Here is a 16794-nt window from a genome sequence, read left to right as displayed (position 1 = left end):
AAAAGTGGAGGAAAAGCGCGCAATACATCGGTGGATCAGCTGATCTGATCTGATATTCGGCTGTACAGCATACAGTACACAGTACACAGTACACTATGTATGATCAGATATCAATATAGTATTAGAAGAGAGAGAGGAAAAAGAAGATAAATATAATACAACTGCATCAAATGAATACTACTAACTATGTATATAAATAATGATGAACTATTTTATACTGAATACTTACTGAAACACTCTAAGTGTTACACGGGCCAGCCGTAGTTTGGGAACTAACCTCGATGTCTTTGATCCACTCTACTCTTTTGCTCTCTTTTCTTCCTCTGCTCTTTTTCACCTTTTCTTTTTCTTTTTCTTTCCCTTTTCTTCTTTCTCTGTCTCGCTTTGAGCTCCCTCTCACACTGCTCTCTCACCATGCTGTCCTCTACAAACTCGTCCTATTCCTCGAGTGTCTCTTCCTCCGACCCTCATCTCCCTTATAATACTCAGCAACTCTCAACTGTTTCTCTCCCACAACCTCGGCGCTCCCCGATGCCTGTCAAATACCCTCGATTTTATGCCTCCCCGGTAGACGATGGCCCCGGCACTCCCTTGGATGTCTATGGATATGAACAACGCGAGCCTTCTATTATGGAGAGACCTACCATGTTCCGCCGGGTTTCGCATGCCCTCGACGATATCAAGGAAGACTTTTCGCTACAGCTAGACCCCGCTCGTTCGACCGCCAACAAGATCAAACGTCGTTCAACTTTACTCTTCGACAGTAACTTCAATGTCGATGATGCTCGTTCTGAAACAGCCGACCCGCATCCCCAACCCCCACGATCACGCCCCATGTCAATCATGTCCGTCGATCCTCGACCCCAACCTCAACGCAGTCTCAGTCGTCGTCTATCGCGCAGATTATCTATTTTCTCCAGCAAGGGCTCTTTCACTCAGTCCAAACCAGCCAGCATCTCTTCTCCCAACCTCATCGGCTCCTCCACTCAATACGCTAGTCGCAGTCAGACCACCTTCATTTAATTAATCCGAGTGGGGCGAAATCTACACGAAACGAATATTCAAAAAATAGCGAGAATAGGATGAGAAAAAGAGAGGCACAGAGAGATCAATATTCATCGCAACGACTTTTCAACTACTAAACTTACAACTTGACATTACCGATCTCCTCCGCGCCTGCAGCGACGATCCTTTTTTTTTTTTCATGTCTGGGCCATCATTTTCACTGCCATTTATCATCCTCTCCTTTATGTCATTATATCCAACGGCAGTTTCTACGCCTTACTGCGTCGGCATTTGTATTTCTCGTGTTGATTCATTTGTTACTTCCCTAATATTCTGATTTGGACGGGATTGGGAGTTGCGCATAGCTTGGTGTTTGGGAATTGGACATATACTATTATCTTCACTGTCTTCACTTTTTTGAATCTATATAGTTTTCATTGCATTTGACCTGATCTGTAGTGAACTACTGTATATTTACGACGCCTGCCTGCGTAACTAATCTCCTCATTGGCTGTTTCAACGCCACTCTCCAAGCCTCAGTGAATTGGTGGATCGACGTGCGTCAGCCTAGCTGCCGCTAAAAATAAAACTGCCCGAGAAACCTGACCACACATACAACATTTCTCATTTTGAGAATATTTTCGGATTGTCTCAACGTCTCAAGTTTGGATCCGCAAGTTTGAGTTGTCCCTGCAAGATGAAAAGTGCAAATACTTAACGAACCATCACGCCATCCATTGTACATACTATGTAAAATACACCCCGCGCATACTGTGCGTGTAGTCGTACTACATAATCACAACTATACGGCACAGTATGTACATACCTACCACTGACAACCTTGCATTATACTGCATGGAAATTGCAGATCAACGCCCATCTTGACTCCCTATTCACTTCTCGTGAGACGCGCAAAGCGTTGATCTTCCAGCGGGGAGGATCTCTCGGGTAGATAGATAGTCGTTGTCTGCGCTGTACATAGTACAGCCTTAAGTGACTATTGACTGTAGACTGATTAGATAGATCGGTATCATGCAGACTATGTACATAGACCAGTTGAAGGGTAATTTTAAGCGAACGACTCCATTTCAAGGTGTGCGTGCTGCTAGGCCATAATACGATGGAGACTGTCTCAGAATTAGGACGGTGACGAGCTGTTGTCTTTCAGCCCAAATGGGGCTGCTCATTAGGAAGAAGCAGAGGCGAAGAAAAAAAAAATACCCAGGGCTGTAAGCCAAATCTGCTCGTATTACAATAGAAGATATCAAAGGACGGCGGCATCCATGTTCTATGTAGTTTGTTCTCGGTGTAATTAAAACCCAGGTACATCTTGAAGCTATTTACTTTTAAGCTTATTGGCAGAACGACTCTCAAAATGAATAGAACTAGGCTTTGAAGTAAACTATAGCTAATCTGCCTGGGCGCTGAACCAATAGCAAAAGACGGAGCTCGGCTATCCACACTTATTTACCTATATAAGTGTGAATATGGCGGCTATTTGCTGCTACCAGACCATTCCACATGCTCAGATAGCCCAGGTTCAATATTCTTCCTACCCAGTGCCGTCTTCTGAATCTCATACTGCTCATGATCGATATACTTTTGTGGCCTACTTCTGCAGATAGCATCCCGGTTCCCAACAACAATAAGCGATGGTTTGGTCCGATAGTACGCATCAATATCCTCCAAGCTACGATTTGCTGGGAAAATGTCAGTGTTCGTCGTTCATGTAACTTCAGAGAAAGCTTCTGACCTGTCTCAGGGTAAAAGAAGTAAAGAATCGGTAAAAATAACAAGTTTGTTACTGTCCACACGATCCAAAATCGCCAGCCGATATTTTGAATACCGATTGGTGTGATCTCCACAATGATGAAGTTGGTTATCCTATGTCATTGTGAGCAACATTCATATAGCTTGAAGCCATTGTACGATCTATCAGATGTTCCTCACCAGTCAGTTCCAGTAGCAATAGCCGCGCCCTTTGTTCTCATGGGTAAAGAGTTGATTTCAGTTGGATACAGCCAAGGAACACCCAGCATCCCAACTCCGAAGCTTGCGTGGAACAAGAAGATGAAAGCAACTGAAGCGGCTCCGTACGAATCATTGTCGGGGTATACAGATGCATAACGCAGCAATATAGTTATCACAAGAAAACACACGAATTGGCCGAATGTCGAAAGTAGCATTAGCCCTCGGCGTCCCATTCGTTCAACCAGCAGCACTGCAAGACCCGAAAAGAAGAAATACGAAATAGCATTGCAGGCGGTTAGTAGGCGAGCCATCTCATCAGTAAATCCAACAGAACTTTTGAGAACAGTCGGGAGGTAGTAAGACATAATATTGATGCCACCGAATTGTTGCATGAACTGTGTACCCGCACCAAGAAGAAGTCGACGAAGGGTATTCGTATCATTCGGTCTCTTTTTCAAAAGGTCGCGCCACCTGACCGAGTTCTCACGTTCATAGTGGATGGTGAAACTGATTTCATTACGTTGAGCAATTACGAATGGGTCATCAGGAGACTTGGCCTCTAGACAACTGATGACTTCAACAGCTTCTTCCTCTTTTTCATGCGCCATGAGCCATCTATCAGTTGTCAGCTTCCGATTCCTTGCATATAATTTCTGCTTTTTCCACCTAACCTACCGAGGTGACTCAGGGAGCCAAGGTGTAGTGGACCACAGAATAACGAGAAATATGAACTGCAATGCGAGTGGGAGCCGCCAGGCGATAGCACCACCGGCAAAGGATAGACCGTAGTTTACCCAATTAACAAAGGCATATCCTGCAATATTCATCATCATCTCCAGAATGACCAGCTTGCCTCTCCATTTAATTTGTGAAGTTTCTACCGCCAGAATATTTTAGTTTCTTGATCGAGTGGTTCGTTTCGAGATACCTACCAGTCTGCCACACAGGGGCCGTGGCAGTATTAACACCATTCCCGATACTGCGAGCAAACCAACCAGTAAGACTGTAAACCTTGATGCATTGAAAGAGTTCGAGTAACTTACCCTGAGACGATACGCCCAACAAACATTTGAGCTAAACTAAATGATGCCGCCTGAAGAATGGCACCCACAGCCATTATGGTGGTCCCTACCAAAATAGTCTTCTTGCGACCTAGCTTCTCACCAATTGTAAAAGCAAATATAGCCCCCAGAAAGCAGCCCACATCGTATATCGCTGTCACTGTAGATAGAATTTTCGTTTTGGTAGGGCCAACGAGGTCATGGATTTCAAGAAAATCCTGTGTAATGACTACGCCGCTAAACACGCCTTGATCATAGCCAAAAAGGGTCATATCAGTCGCACAGGCTACCTAAAATCACAAAATATTAGCAATGGCTCAAATAATCTTGTATTATATTGCTGGAGTTTGCTGGCCAAAACATACCGTCACCCAAAACGTCAACCATCCTCCCGTCAGCCCGAAATAGGGCTGACTATTTTTTCTCTCGGACCACCATCATGCGGTAGTATCTGAAGAAGCCAAGGTACCCCGGGGATTAGAACGGCCAGCAGTTTATCAATTTGGAGAGTTTCGTAGTTATTCAGGAGCCTTGGAGTGCCAAAGGTGGAAGCTGACTCGAGCCACGATAGTGGGGGTTACACTAGTTTATAAAGTGTCCAGGCCTGAATGAAAACAAATTAGTCCGAATAAGTGAGACAACAGTCATCTCAGGCTAAATGCTCGGGTTTCCCCCCCGAAGATCGCCCATCTTGCATCAAGAATGATGAGGGGGGTTGTCTAAAGGCGGCAATTCAAGCGAGTATATTGGCTTGAGAAGATCCCGGATGATGGCAGATCAGACGGCGTAAAATACTGATTGAGGAAACAGATCATCTGGTTTCGCTCAGGAGACTGGGGATTGGCTGATGCAGGATGTATCGTCCTCTTTGAATCGGGTAAACTCCGTCATCGCGTGGGGGTCTCGCGCGGTGGAGTGTGGGGAAATCCTGGGGAAATCCTGTTCTTGCATCAGATAAACAGTATAGCTGGGAAAGGGTTTTATCCATATATTTTCTTTCGTAGCAAATGCGCGAAGCACTTCCTACCTATACCCTAGAGGAACTTTGGCCTTGAAGTCTGCAAAATACTGCATCAAATCCAAAGGGAGGCACTACTGAGTGGTGCAGGATGAAAATATGGCGAAAACATTCATTCCTGCAAAATAGCGCTTGATTTAGCATTCCACCCTGCAATAACAAGCTCTAAGTATTCCCAATTAACCGCCCATATTCTATTAGACATCGTGATTTTTTTTTTTTTTGCTTTGTTGAAAGTAGGGTTCTTCTAAAGATGTTAAAGCGAATATCCTCCGAGGTCAGCTCAGTTAATGATATCAGAGGCGGCTGTAGGGATAACAGTCGGAGTGGCAGTCGGGTTTGGCGCTCCATAGTCACGGTATTGCTATGGAGTGTGGACATATAGACTAAAAAAGGTGACTTTATGTTGAAAAAGACTAGAGGTGACGAGGTGAAAAGAACCTGTGAAGAGTAGAATAGCGAAAAGATGGAATGAAAATCAGAATTTCAGAATTTTGAATGGTAATTGACTAGTATACAGGCAGTTTAACAGTTTAAATAACTTTACGGCTCCAACTTTATCCAGGATAACTCAAGCAAAGGCCGATTATAGACTCTAAGCCTTTGAATGACTCTGTGGTAAATGACCATAATAAACCCAAATGACTGTAATATTTCTTGATTTCAATGGGCATAATGATCAATTTCCAAATTGTCCTACTAAGCAGTTCATCCTATTCACACTTTCTCAACAGTCACATCAGGCCCCCCCAAATTCACCATCCAGTCGGAAAGTAAGCAGTTTGCTCTCCTTGATGTCTTCTTTCCGGCTCTCAAGCTCTTCGACATCCCAACAAACAGAAACATATTTACCCGATAGGAAAGCCTTATCGCCGCTTGATAGCCAAACAGCTGTACCTCCAACAAGCTCTGGAGTATCACCAGTGAAAGGTGCAAGATAAGGAACACTGTGTGCCATATCAGTGGCTACTATACCTGGGTCTAAATTAATCGAGGTAATTGTCGGATGCTCAGAGGCCAGAAATTGGGTGAATTTGCAAACAGCCAGCTTTGCTGAAGAATATGAGCTCAGTCCCGGTGCGACTCCTTGGGATGACATTGAGATAATATTGATGATGGTGGTAGGCGCGGATGGAGTATCTCCAGTGTGTTTCAAGAAAGCCTTAGTTGCGATGAATGTCCCTTTAACGTTGGTTTCCTTTGGCTCCGGCATCAGCATCACATTTTTGATCTGAAATCCCACGACGGATCAAACAACTCACCTGAGTCTTCCACCAGCTTTCCACATCCGTATTGACAATTGTATCAAGTTTGATCAAAGCTCCCGCATTATTCACAAGGACATGTGGAACCCCGAACTTATCCACGGCTGTTTTGAAAGCTTCATTTACGCCCTTCTCGTCCGTGACGTCGACAGCAATGGACAAAACTTTTGTCGCCTGGTTTATATCGTTGACCATTCTCTCAGTCTCTGCCAGTCCCTCTGCTGACCTGCCGAGAAGGATCAATGCGGCTGCATTGGCACGAGCGAAGGATGCTGCGAATGCCTGTTATTTCGTTAGTGCGGTCAATAACATTACACCATAGCACAAGTACTCACTAATCGTCCCAGTCCACGACTAGCTCCAGTGATGACAGCAACCTTCCCGGCCTGCGATATATCGGGACGAGAGGGGTCGACGGCAGGGTACACGTCCCGATAGTTCTTCTTCGTGAATGCAGTCATTTTGACTTGACAGTCAGGATCAACTTCGGGGGTGGCCATAGTAGATCTAAGGATGGAAACCGATTTGGAAACCTGTGGAAAGCCGAAAGTGAATATTTGTATGAAAAGAAAAAAGACAAGACAAAATACACGTTGACATGAGGGGGTTACCATATTTATAGGTTTCTGAGAAGGAAAGCCCTAATTCATCTTACTTCCACGGGTGGGGGCCATCTGGACAGCCTTGTGTCAGAGATCATGCTGATGGTCCACTAGTACTAGTAAGTACTAGCAGAGTCCAGTAGGTATCAGGATACATTAATGTGACTATCTACGATCATGACTAGTAGATAATCAATTCATCAATTTGTTCTGAGACTAATTAGCTTGGACCTAAGGCTTTCTAACTCTTCATCACACTTCAAGTTACATCTCACAATTCCTAGAGTATATGCTACTCCGCCTGGCAGCCTTGGAGGATATCCATAATATACTCAAAGTCTGCTACTACAAGTTTCCTGCGGAATCTTTTGGCTGGCCCTTCCTCGCAAGTGTAGATGAAAATTACCTCAAATCGAACGAAGGAGATGAAATTCAAGCCTACGCTCTGACACGGTAGCCAGAGACTCGCACATGATAAATGAGCCTGGAACAGGAAAGTCGATATCACGGGTTGATAGTGGTTCATCGGGTTCTATAGATTCTCTTCAATGTCTACAAAACGGAGAGTAAGCCATTCTTTGAACTGATAGCATGTAAATACACAATCTTGACGGGAATTCCTACGAAGCACGCTTTGCCGGGCCAAAAAGGCAGATAAGCGTACAAATCAGCCACATCTACGTTCTGGGCTACTTCGGCAGTGAGAGGGCAGCGAGAATGTGAAGTTTAAATCTCATAGGGTGGGCACATCAGAATACACAGGGACTTCTGCCGATTCTTGGGAGCGAAAAGGCACAGCGAACGCTAGAGAGGAGGGTCAATGGTGTTTTGATTCGTTGTTCAAGCCAGCTACCGAGTCGAAAAAGCTATCTACTAGCACTTCTCTAAAAAGGCACACAAGGTGGACGCCACATGGGCTGCTACTATAAATACAATGGAGCAAAATGAACAGGTAATGGGGTCAAATAGAGCAAGCAATTAGGGATAGTATTCAATGCCATTCGCGTATATGTTGGTATAAAGTAGGGCTAGAAATGAAAAGTGGTAAATAAACCAAAACGCCCTCGAAGAGAACGCCAGAAGCCAGCATGGCAAATTGGGAAAAATCAAGCTCTCTTTGTTGTAGCCACCCGCCAAACCTTGCCAGGCCAACGTCCAATAAAGTAGGGAGTTTTCCCAACGCCAAAAGTCCAAAACACATATAATAATTTCTAGTGGATCCAGTCCAATATTCTTTGATGACTGCGCATGCCAATCACGCCGTTTGATCATCATCATCATACTGTCGTCTTCTTCAGCTCGGGGCTCTGGCCCGCTCTGCAGGCACCGAGGCACCAAATCACATGCCGCATGCCGCATGTTGAGCCGATAAGATCTCATAGCGTTACACTCTCGAGATCTCGCATGACGATAGACATTTGTGCTCGCTTCGCTGCCTCGGCAACGAGACTAAAGTCCTGTAAGAAGGGGGCAGTGGCTGTCGGACCTCCAAGTCCGTTACCTTCATGCGGATAAACCTCCGCAGCTGGTTCTGTGGCGGGTGGCGCCTCTGCTCGCGGCAGTGACTCGGAAGTGTTTCCCTGTGGCGGGAGTGGTATACTGGTGGATTGAGCGGGATTGCTCAAAGACTGGGGAAGAGGTTGTGTCTGAGACATAGTGGACTGGGCAGCATAGGCGGCAATGGGGGGGAGGGGCTATGCAGGATTGGGTGGCCGCGTTGGCAAGATTAGGATTGAAAGGGTCTGACGACTGGGATACGGTAGAGTTGAGATTGAGATTGGAGGAGGGAGCGAGACTCGAAGTTGTTGAAGAAGAAAAAGTGGTGGGTTGAGCGGGGGCCTGAGGGGTATGGGCTGATCGTAGAGGATCCATTTTGCCGCGTTTTCGGAGAAAATCCTTTTCGAGCGAGAGGAATATAGCCAACGCGCGGGATGGAAGGGCGGTATGTTAGCGACAGGGAGGTTGGCGATGACCAAATAGAAGCCACTAAAGAAGAATCGAAACGTCAGGGCCCCCACGGAATGACGATGGCTGTCGGTAAGGGAGCCGGTGCAAGGAAACCGAGTGCCAAGATGAACCAAATCTAGAGAGTGACGTCGACAGATAAGAAATAGGAGGGAGGAAGAGAAGATGAGGGAGCGTGGGGACTAAGAAAGAGGAGTGAAGTTGAAGTGAAGAGAGCAGGGAAGCAGAGTATAAGAAGAAGTAGAGAGGGAGAGGAAGAAGAAGAAAAGAAAAGAAGAGGAGGTGATTTGCACGAGATTCCCCCAGAAGTTCGCATGGCCGAGTCCGACTATTACCCGCGTATCATTACCGTATCTCCACTTCTCTCCACACAGAATCCCATTGCGAATGTGGCAAATTACAGTATTCCATTACACCTCGGCAGGGCAAGAAGAATGTATACAGTGTATAAAAAGGGAGTTTTCTTAATGAATGATCTTATTGAGAAAATTAGAGAATATAGAGCGAAACTACTGCAGGGGTTATACTCCGGCTATGGTGATTGGCGGAAATAGCATTCTTGAGCTTAAATAGCCTGGAGAGTACTAGGTACAAACAGTACACCCTACAAAGTTACAAGGTTACCAGTATATGAAGAGCCTTCTATTCAAGCAGAGTATATTGATCTATAAACATGCCAATGACTATTTTATAAGTACTAGATGAGGATATCATTCTTATCATACAAGACACATCTCCATACACTGTGATAAGTCTAATGTAAAGTGTTTTGTCGATCCCCTGATAACTCAAAGCGGACATCTCCCATAGAGTACAGTACGTAGTATGCAATCATCTAACTATGTATTTCCGAGGTTGCACTCTCAATCGAGTTCATTTCTTACAGTATCATATCAATACTGTAAATATATGTCCTCATTGCTAATATACTTCGATTTATACGAGTACTGGTATTACTATAGTCGATCTTGGTGATCCACCGAAGATCATCCATGAGATCACTGTTTTTTCCAGTCGGTCTGAAAATTATGGCCTGGTATTTCAGGCCTCAAATAACCCCCACTGATAAGCCACGATAAGGTGATTTTTCCTTTTTTTTTTCTTTGTATCAAATTGGAGTCGACCATTTGGAGGGGTAGTTGGACACTCCCCGCGACTATCACCACGTACTCACCATGGTCGAGGAAAATTTCGAGACGGGGACATGTTCCAAGAGCCTGAGGGTTTCTATCCCGATGAACCAGAACCCACCTTCGCCGAACATCAGATGCTGTCAGGCAAGACAGTCCGCGTGCGACTTGTGGGCAGTCACCCGCTTTATGTACGTTGATTCACTCGCAACAATTGTGTCCGAAATATTGGCTTACCATTCCTATTATCTTCAAATAGGGAAATCTTCTCTGGAACGCTGGCCGAACCAGTGCTCATTACATCGAAGAACGGACCGCAGAATTGATCAAGAATAAAGATGTCCTCGAGATCGGCGCTGCAGCGGGGGTCCCCAGCATTGTCAGCGCCATCCAGGGTGCGCATACAGTTGTTTTGACTGACTATCCGGATCCCGATCTGGTAGATAATATGCGATATAATGCAGAATTGGCAGTCGATCAGATAACCAAGGGTTCCGATTCCCGAAACCCTCTTCACGTCGATGGCTATAAATGGGGTAACCCAGTGGAACCACTTCTTGAATACATTCCTCCCTTGGCGGATGGATCTCGAGCCAAGGGTTTCGATGTTCTGATTATGGCAGATGTGATTTATAGTCATCGCGAGCATGGGAATCTGGTAAAGACCATGCAGCAGACCCTCAAAAGAAATGCCGAGTCTGTTGCCCTTGTCATCTTCACCCCATACGAGCCTTGGCTGTTGCCCCAAACCGAACGATTTTTCCCACTTGCGGAAGCCGGTGGATTTACTGTCACTAAGATCTTTGAGAAGCTCATGGGAGAGGTTCTTTTTGAAAACGACCCCGGTGTAAGTTATCATTCACTCACGCAGCATACCTAGAAAATGCCTGCCTACTCACCGCGTACTATACCTACAGGATGAAAAGCTTCGCCGAACTGTTTTTGGATATGAGCTTCGCTGGGCCCCAGACCAATTGGTTGACAGCAGTTTGGAATGAACTTGATATTATAATAGATTTGATACCCTGATATTTTGCATCATAACGTTCACAATATTGAGGCGGGGTACGAGATGTACTTACTAGTAAATACACTTGAGATGGCTAGTACCAAGAATAGACTACTATTCTTTCTAATATTTGACAAATAAAGTAAAGACTGTTGAATATCTCTCTTCAATTGTGGTATTTTTCTATTTGAATAATCAAAATGCAGGCCAATTGCCAGTGTTTCATATAATTCCCCTCGTAGTGTCATGCCGGTCACATGCCGCCTCAACCCCGCGGGAAGAAAAAAGTTCGCCGCTTCAACGCCGCAACTTGAAGACGCCACACGATGCCGGTAAGAATGCCGACTCATTCGGTTTCAAGTAGAACTACGTTGACCTTCTTTCTAGCTCGTCATCCTCACCGGCTACCCTTGCTCGGGTCTCAGCTACCGCGCAAATCAGCTTGCAGCCTTGCTCGAGAAGGCACAAGATGAGATCTTCGCGACCACCGAAGCAGGCTCACCAGGCTCGCTGAAATTCCGATACAAGATCCATGTCGTTCCTTCACACGATAATAGCTCCTATCCTCGTACCGTCTACGATCATGCTCGAACAGAAAAGGAGGCACGTGGTGTGGCATATGCCCGCGCAAAACGGGTCCTGACCAAGGACAGCATTGTTCTCCTCGATGGAATGAATTATATCAAAGGGTGGCGATATCAACTTTGGTGTGAGAGTAAAGCAGCTGGGACCTCGTGCTGTGTGGTAAGCTTTTTATACTGGCAATATGGGCTGGGGATTTTCAATGGCTGATCGCATTCTATTCAGGTACACATTGGCACTCCGGTCGATCAGTGCATCGCAAACAACAAGGCCCGTTTGGATCGGGACGCAGCCCAGCAAAATGAAGCCTCTCCATCAGATCAAGCGAAATCTCAGAATCAAGAAAAAGACCAGTCAATTAGTTCTGAGCAAGCGTATGCTCCTGAGCTTCTCGACAACCTCATCTTCCGCTACGAAGAACCTAGTACCCACAGCCGCTGGGACAAACCTCTCTTCACAGTACCCTGGGAAGATGCCGAACCACCCGTCGCCGACATTTTCCATGCTCTTACAGGGGTAGTCCTGCCCTCCGCAGAGGCTCCCACCGTAACCCCAATCTCTAATTTGGCCGAATCCCTCGCCTCGTCTACCCTCTCTGATGCCGCCAGCACAACAACTACCGCGCGAACCTTTACCCGAGGCTCTTCTCTACGACCCCGAATTAGCCCCCATCAAGCCACAACACAAGCCGCGACCACAGACTCAGGAGCTTTGTACGCAATGGAGAAACGCACAACCGCCATCGTTAATGCAATCCGCGCCTTCACTCAATCTAACCCATCCGCCGAGGTAGCTCTTGCACAAAGTGAAAACCCGCACGGTATCGCCATTGACGTCCCCGAATCTTCCATTCCCGTCCTTATCCCCTCGCACATCGCAACAACAGGAACGACAGATGAACTTGCTGGTGCTGGTGGCGTCCTAGCCGCGCCAAAAATGCAAAGGATGCGGAGACAATGGATTACTTTGAATCGGAGATACATTAGTCACGGTCATGGTGAAAAACAAGGTGGATTAGCCCCAGAGCAGATTGGGGATGCATTTGTACGCTTTTTGAATAGTACCATTGGAGGTGAAGATGGGTTAGAAGCCTAGTTGCGATATCCAAGGTATAGAAGTGATCTCATTGTTGATAGGCTATTGAGCTATGATTAACGAGCTTATGATATAAATCAATTCATCCTATGCTATAAATTATGCTCAATTATTGGTGGATTTATACGATGTTCGCGTCTTTCACCCTAATTTCACGACTTTAGCCACCAACACTTGGTGGCTAATAACTATTATTTGGGTATGTATTTGTATTACTTTCTGTGTACTACACAACTTCTACACAGGATGACAAATGCTTCATAGTATCATTCAGAGAATCGAGCAATTTTCTTTAGCTAGGCTTTAGCTTTCATTTTGCAGGTTCTAAATGTTAAGAATGCCAGAGTCAATTCAAGAATTCTTGTTTATATTTTCTCCGAAACAACATTTAAACAAAGTGCAAATCAAACAAGCAATGCAAAACAAAGAAAAGCACAATGCGTTCTATCAAAAAGGGTTTCCACCTCTACTGTCGAATTTCCATATCACAATCGAATGAGATCGGCGATTAATGCACCTGATCTACATCGAGTCCTCAAGAGTCATTATGAGCTCTGTTTTCCAGGGTTTAGCCAGGTTTGCGAGGGTATTTCGGATTCCTTGGAATCTCTTTTCATATGCGGAGTGTCCAGCTCCTAATGCAATACGTGCATGTAACGATCCTTTGGGAAAATCACCGTGACATCGGGTATGTGGCCTGGGCTACGGGGTTGAGCCGTGCATGAAGTGGGGTGGTATCCCCTGGCCTTGAGAGTGCAATTGCAACTCGGCCTTTCGATTATGAAAATGGCCATCCGCATGTTGAAAATAGCACGGGCAGTGAGTGTATGTCCACGGGATCCACGGATATCAAGTTTAAAACGGTCCTTGCAGGGTATTGAGAATTTCTTTGCTGAGACATCTTTCTTGAGAAAGTGTCACAGCATCCTCAGTGTCTCTTCACGCGGGCAGGGGCATTCCATTCTGCATTTGAGAAACCTGGCTGGCATCGATGCGACGGTAGTTGATCCCCAGGGTATAAAGCTCCTGAAGGCTGGCATTGACCTTCTCATGCATCGAGGTATCTTGCGGGGTGATCTTGCTGAGATCCTCGAGCAGGCGCTCACGGCACTTGTAGTAGTTCCGTTCAGCGTTTTGTAGACGCTGTCCATGCTGGGCAGTGGCTTGGATGACCTTGGCAGATCCGGCTTGGGAATGGACTGAGCGGGTGCGCTTCATGGTGGGAGCTGGGGTGGGTCCTGTAACTCCACGTCTCTTTCGGCCAGCGGCTTCCTTCTTCTTGGTTGGAGCAGCGGATGGCGATGTCTCTGGAGAGCTGAGTCGTTCAGAGGATTGGTAGTCATGCACACGGCGCATGTGGTCGTAAAGGTTCCATCTACGAGGGAATCCATTTCCAGGAGCAGATCGTTCACATCCCTCCCACAGGCAGAGGTGAGGATTATCTCCATGGCCATGTAACCCGTGGGCCTCCCGCTCATGGCGGAACAGGCAGGCGTTGGAAGAGAAACGCAGTTGGGTATCCACGCAAGTAGGGACCTTGCAACGGTAAGGCTTCAGATGAGAATCCAAGTATTTGCTATGGGTTATCTGTTAGCCACATGTCTTTGTTTCGGATGCTTTAGAGCGGGATAAGGGAACTTGCTGGTAAGCGCATTTTTGCGTAGTGGCAGGGTGGTTGCATGGCTTCTCTCCGTTGGCAAATGGGCAGTAGTATTTTCCGTCACTCTGGGTGGACATCGAGTAATAAGGATGCTCTCGCGGGTTACGAGACTCACTACCATCCTTGGATCTCTGTCGGGTGGACTCCTTGACGGTCAGAGGCGAGGAAAACTCGGACTCCGATTTCACCTGGGACTGGGAAGCATTCGGAAGTGTACCTCGACGAGCGGGCTTAGATGGGCGAATAGTCCTGCTAGGGGGAGGGGAGGGTCAGTTGAGATTCTTTTTTGTTGTATTGCCCGTGGTATCATGAGTCTTCTAGGACCTACCTGTTAGGGTCCTTTTCACTGAGAGGTGGAGTCGGAAACAAGGGTTCCGCTGGGTTGAGTCCATGGCTCATTGGCGACGTGTAGTCGCCAAGGATAGTGTCATCAGGGGCAAGGTAAGGGGGGAATCCGGGGTGAGAGCAAGAGGAAGTAACAGAAATATCATTGCTAGCTTCCGTCAATGGAGGGGAGACCGGAACGGTCTGGAAAAGGCTTGATGAAAGCTGGTCAAGGGTAGTTCCGGGGTAGTGATTTTCAGTCATCATGCTATTCCATGTCTCATTGCCAGGAATTAAGTGGCCATCCTCAGTGTGGGAACTGTGTGCAACAGAAAGAGCATCATCCGGTGTGCTCGACTGTACACAGACATCATTATCCATGGGAGACATGTCCAGGAAGGAGTAGAACTCCCGCGGCATTTCATTATGATCATGCAGATCTGTGACTGGTGGGAAATCAACCCCTGTGTACATCACATCGTGTGGACCGACCGTGGGGGTCGCCAATTGTGTAGACATATGGAAAGCAAGCATTTGCATGTGAGGGGATTCCTTGGAAGACATGGCCTGATCGAAGGATTCTGTTGTATTCAAAGTCCAGTCTTTCATATCCTGGGGGGTTCCATGGGCTGCGGGAATTGAGCACAATGACGAACTGTCATGGCTCGAAATTTCATCATCCTGGAGTGTTCTTGGGGCCATATTTGACAGTCCTGATACCATGGAGGTATGTCTTGATTGAGACTCGTTGATTCTGTGAGACATTGTGATGTATGTGTTGAGAAGCACTGGAGAGAAGAAAGATCAAGTTAGTTATCTTGCACATTTCGTCAAAGTTAAAAGTATTGAAAAAGGCAATATAAAGAGCAGCTCCATGGTCCAGAAGAGATCGAAAGCCTGCCACTCGTTAGTAAAATTCGGTGTGTAGTTAGAAGCGTTCCACGCACCAAAAGTTAGAGGTATAAGACAAGTCAATCCAGAATCAGTCAAGTAGAACTTGGAATGGGGTCCTTGGAGTCATTGGAAGTTTACACAGCAAATGTCGTGCCCATGTTCAAATGGATTGGAAACCTATTGTCCAGTAGTAGTAGAGTGTTGGATCCAGTTCATCATTGGTTGTCCAGGGCTACAAGGTTGAAGCATCAATAATTATCCAGGTGGGCCAGTTTTGTTCAAGAAAAACATTATATCTTGATGCCAGAAGCCGTTTTCACAGGCCAGGTCCATTTCAAGTCAGCGGCCAGAGCAAGTTTCCAGAAGCGGATGCTTCTATATCGTAGATCGATGAGCCGATTGGCTCTACGAGGTCCTGGGATCACTCCTTTGATTCGGCTGTAGTTCATGACTGTGGCATAAAGTTCCATGGGTATATAGTAATAATATTTCCTGAGGCTGAGATGGTATTATGTCCAGGGTAATTTTGGGCCAGTAGTAGCAGTAGCAGTAGAAGCAAGAAATCCAGGGTGAGCAAGCATGGGTCCATCTTCTCAACTTCAGGCTTGAAGTGAGGGTCATCAGGAAGATAAAGTCCGGTCAGAATAGATTAGGCCACAAGGAAAGCTCCAGGGAAAGAAGAGTCCAGTGGTAGTATCGATTTGAGCGTGCATACATTAAACAGCACTCATGAGAGTCCAGCTCAGCCAGCGGGGCGCCGACGAGCATCCATGGCAAAGAAGCATTATTCTTTGATTGGTCAAGGTTGACAGCAGCAATTAATCAGACCAAGGGGTCTGAGTGTAGGTTCCAGGGGAGTTCCAGGGGTATACAAGTTGTGTTGAGATTGTCGTGTTCCATGGGAGAAAAGCACAGGCGGCGACAGGTACAGGTCCAGAAAGAGTATATCCAGCAAGGGTATGGATCCATGAGGAGAATTCAGATGAAACAAGACGCATAGGAAAAGCAAGAAAGAAAATGTGATGGGGACTACCTGATGTGTTTCGGTATCGAAAGAGATGCAGACTAAGTAGAAGCCTGGAGAGAAAACAAAGCAGAAGCAAGGTCCAATTTCCGGGAGAAGTGGCAAAGGTTAATCCTTGGAACAATGATAAACAACCAGGGAGATGAGATGGTATAAAAGCAAGAGGGTTGTCCGAGATCCAGGGACTGT

The 16794-nt window shown here is 46.2% G+C and overlaps 7 protein-coding genes across 7 annotated transcripts; 3 read left to right on the top strand and 4 right to left on the bottom strand.

Moving 5' to 3' along the window:
* Positions 1–414: 414 nt before the first annotated feature.
* Positions 415–1023, top strand: N7469_005835 (uncharacterized protein; the record flags this gene model as incomplete). The annotated part of the gene is made up of 1 exon (XM_056644755.1): positions 415–1023. One exon carries the CDS (start codon positions 415–417, stop codon positions 1021–1023), a length of 609 nt encoding a protein of 202 aa, XP_056501569.1.
* Positions 1024–2499: 1476 nt separating this feature from the next.
* N7469_005834 (sugar porter family MFS transporter) lies at positions 2500–4424 on the bottom strand (the record flags this gene model as incomplete). The annotated part of the gene is made up of 7 exons (XM_056644754.1): positions 2500–2705; positions 2759–2889; positions 2956–3591; positions 3652–3853; positions 3909–3955; positions 4020–4323; positions 4403–4424. The coding sequence occupies 7 exons, from the start codon at positions 4422–4424 to the stop codon at positions 2500–2502; spliced, it is 1548 nt and encodes a 515-aa protein (XP_056501568.1).
* Positions 4425–5794: 1370 nt separating this feature from the next.
* N7469_005833 (SDR family NAD(P)-dependent oxidoreductase) lies at positions 5795–6781 on the bottom strand (the record flags this gene model as incomplete). Its single annotated transcript, XM_056644753.1, has 3 exons — positions 5795–6253; positions 6318–6602; positions 6656–6781. 3 exons carry the CDS (start codon positions 6779–6781, stop codon positions 5795–5797), a joined length of 870 nt encoding a protein of 289 aa, XP_056501567.1.
* Positions 6782–8298: 1517 nt separating this feature from the next.
* N7469_005832 (uncharacterized protein) lies at positions 8299–8577 on the bottom strand (the record flags this gene model as incomplete). Its single annotated transcript, XM_056644752.1, has 1 exon — positions 8299–8577. One exon carries the CDS (start codon positions 8575–8577, stop codon positions 8299–8301), a length of 279 nt encoding a protein of 92 aa, XP_056501566.1.
* A 1514-nt stretch (positions 8578–10091) lies between these two features.
* On the top strand, positions 10092–11015 carry efm7 (putative nicotinamide N-methyltransferase Nnt1; the record flags this gene model as incomplete). The annotated part of the gene is made up of 3 exons (XM_056644751.1): positions 10092–10208; positions 10277–10864; positions 10935–11015. 3 exons carry the CDS (start codon positions 10092–10094, stop codon positions 11013–11015), a joined length of 786 nt encoding a protein of 261 aa, XP_056501565.1.
* Positions 11016–11352: 337 nt separating this feature from the next.
* N7469_005830 (putative RNA polymerase II Elongator complex associated protein Kti12) lies at positions 11353–12703 on the top strand (the record flags this gene model as incomplete). The annotated part of the gene is made up of 3 exons (XM_056644750.1): positions 11353–11358; positions 11414–11770; positions 11834–12703. 3 exons carry the CDS (start codon positions 11353–11355, stop codon positions 12701–12703), a joined length of 1233 nt encoding a protein of 410 aa, XP_056501564.1.
* Positions 12704–13642: 939 nt separating this feature from the next.
* Positions 13643–15452, bottom strand: N7469_005829 (putative C2H2 finger domain protein; the record flags this gene model as incomplete). Its single annotated transcript, XM_056644749.1, has 3 exons — positions 13643–14290; positions 14342–14615; positions 14692–15452. 3 exons carry the CDS (start codon positions 15450–15452, stop codon positions 13643–13645), a joined length of 1683 nt encoding a protein of 560 aa, XP_056501563.1.
* Between the last annotated feature and the right edge of the window lie 1342 nt (positions 15453–16794).

Source organism: Penicillium citrinum (genome assembly GCF_028827155.1).
Source record: "Penicillium citrinum strain IBT 23319 chromosome Unknown utg000004l:1.0-2404223.0:1.0-2405248.0, whole genome shotgun sequence".
In the NCBI taxonomy this organism is placed as follows: domain Eukaryota; kingdom Fungi; phylum Ascomycota; class Eurotiomycetes; order Eurotiales; family Aspergillaceae; genus Penicillium; species Penicillium citrinum.
Note: the sequence above shows the minus strand (reverse complement) of the source record. Positions and strands in the feature narration are given on the sequence as shown.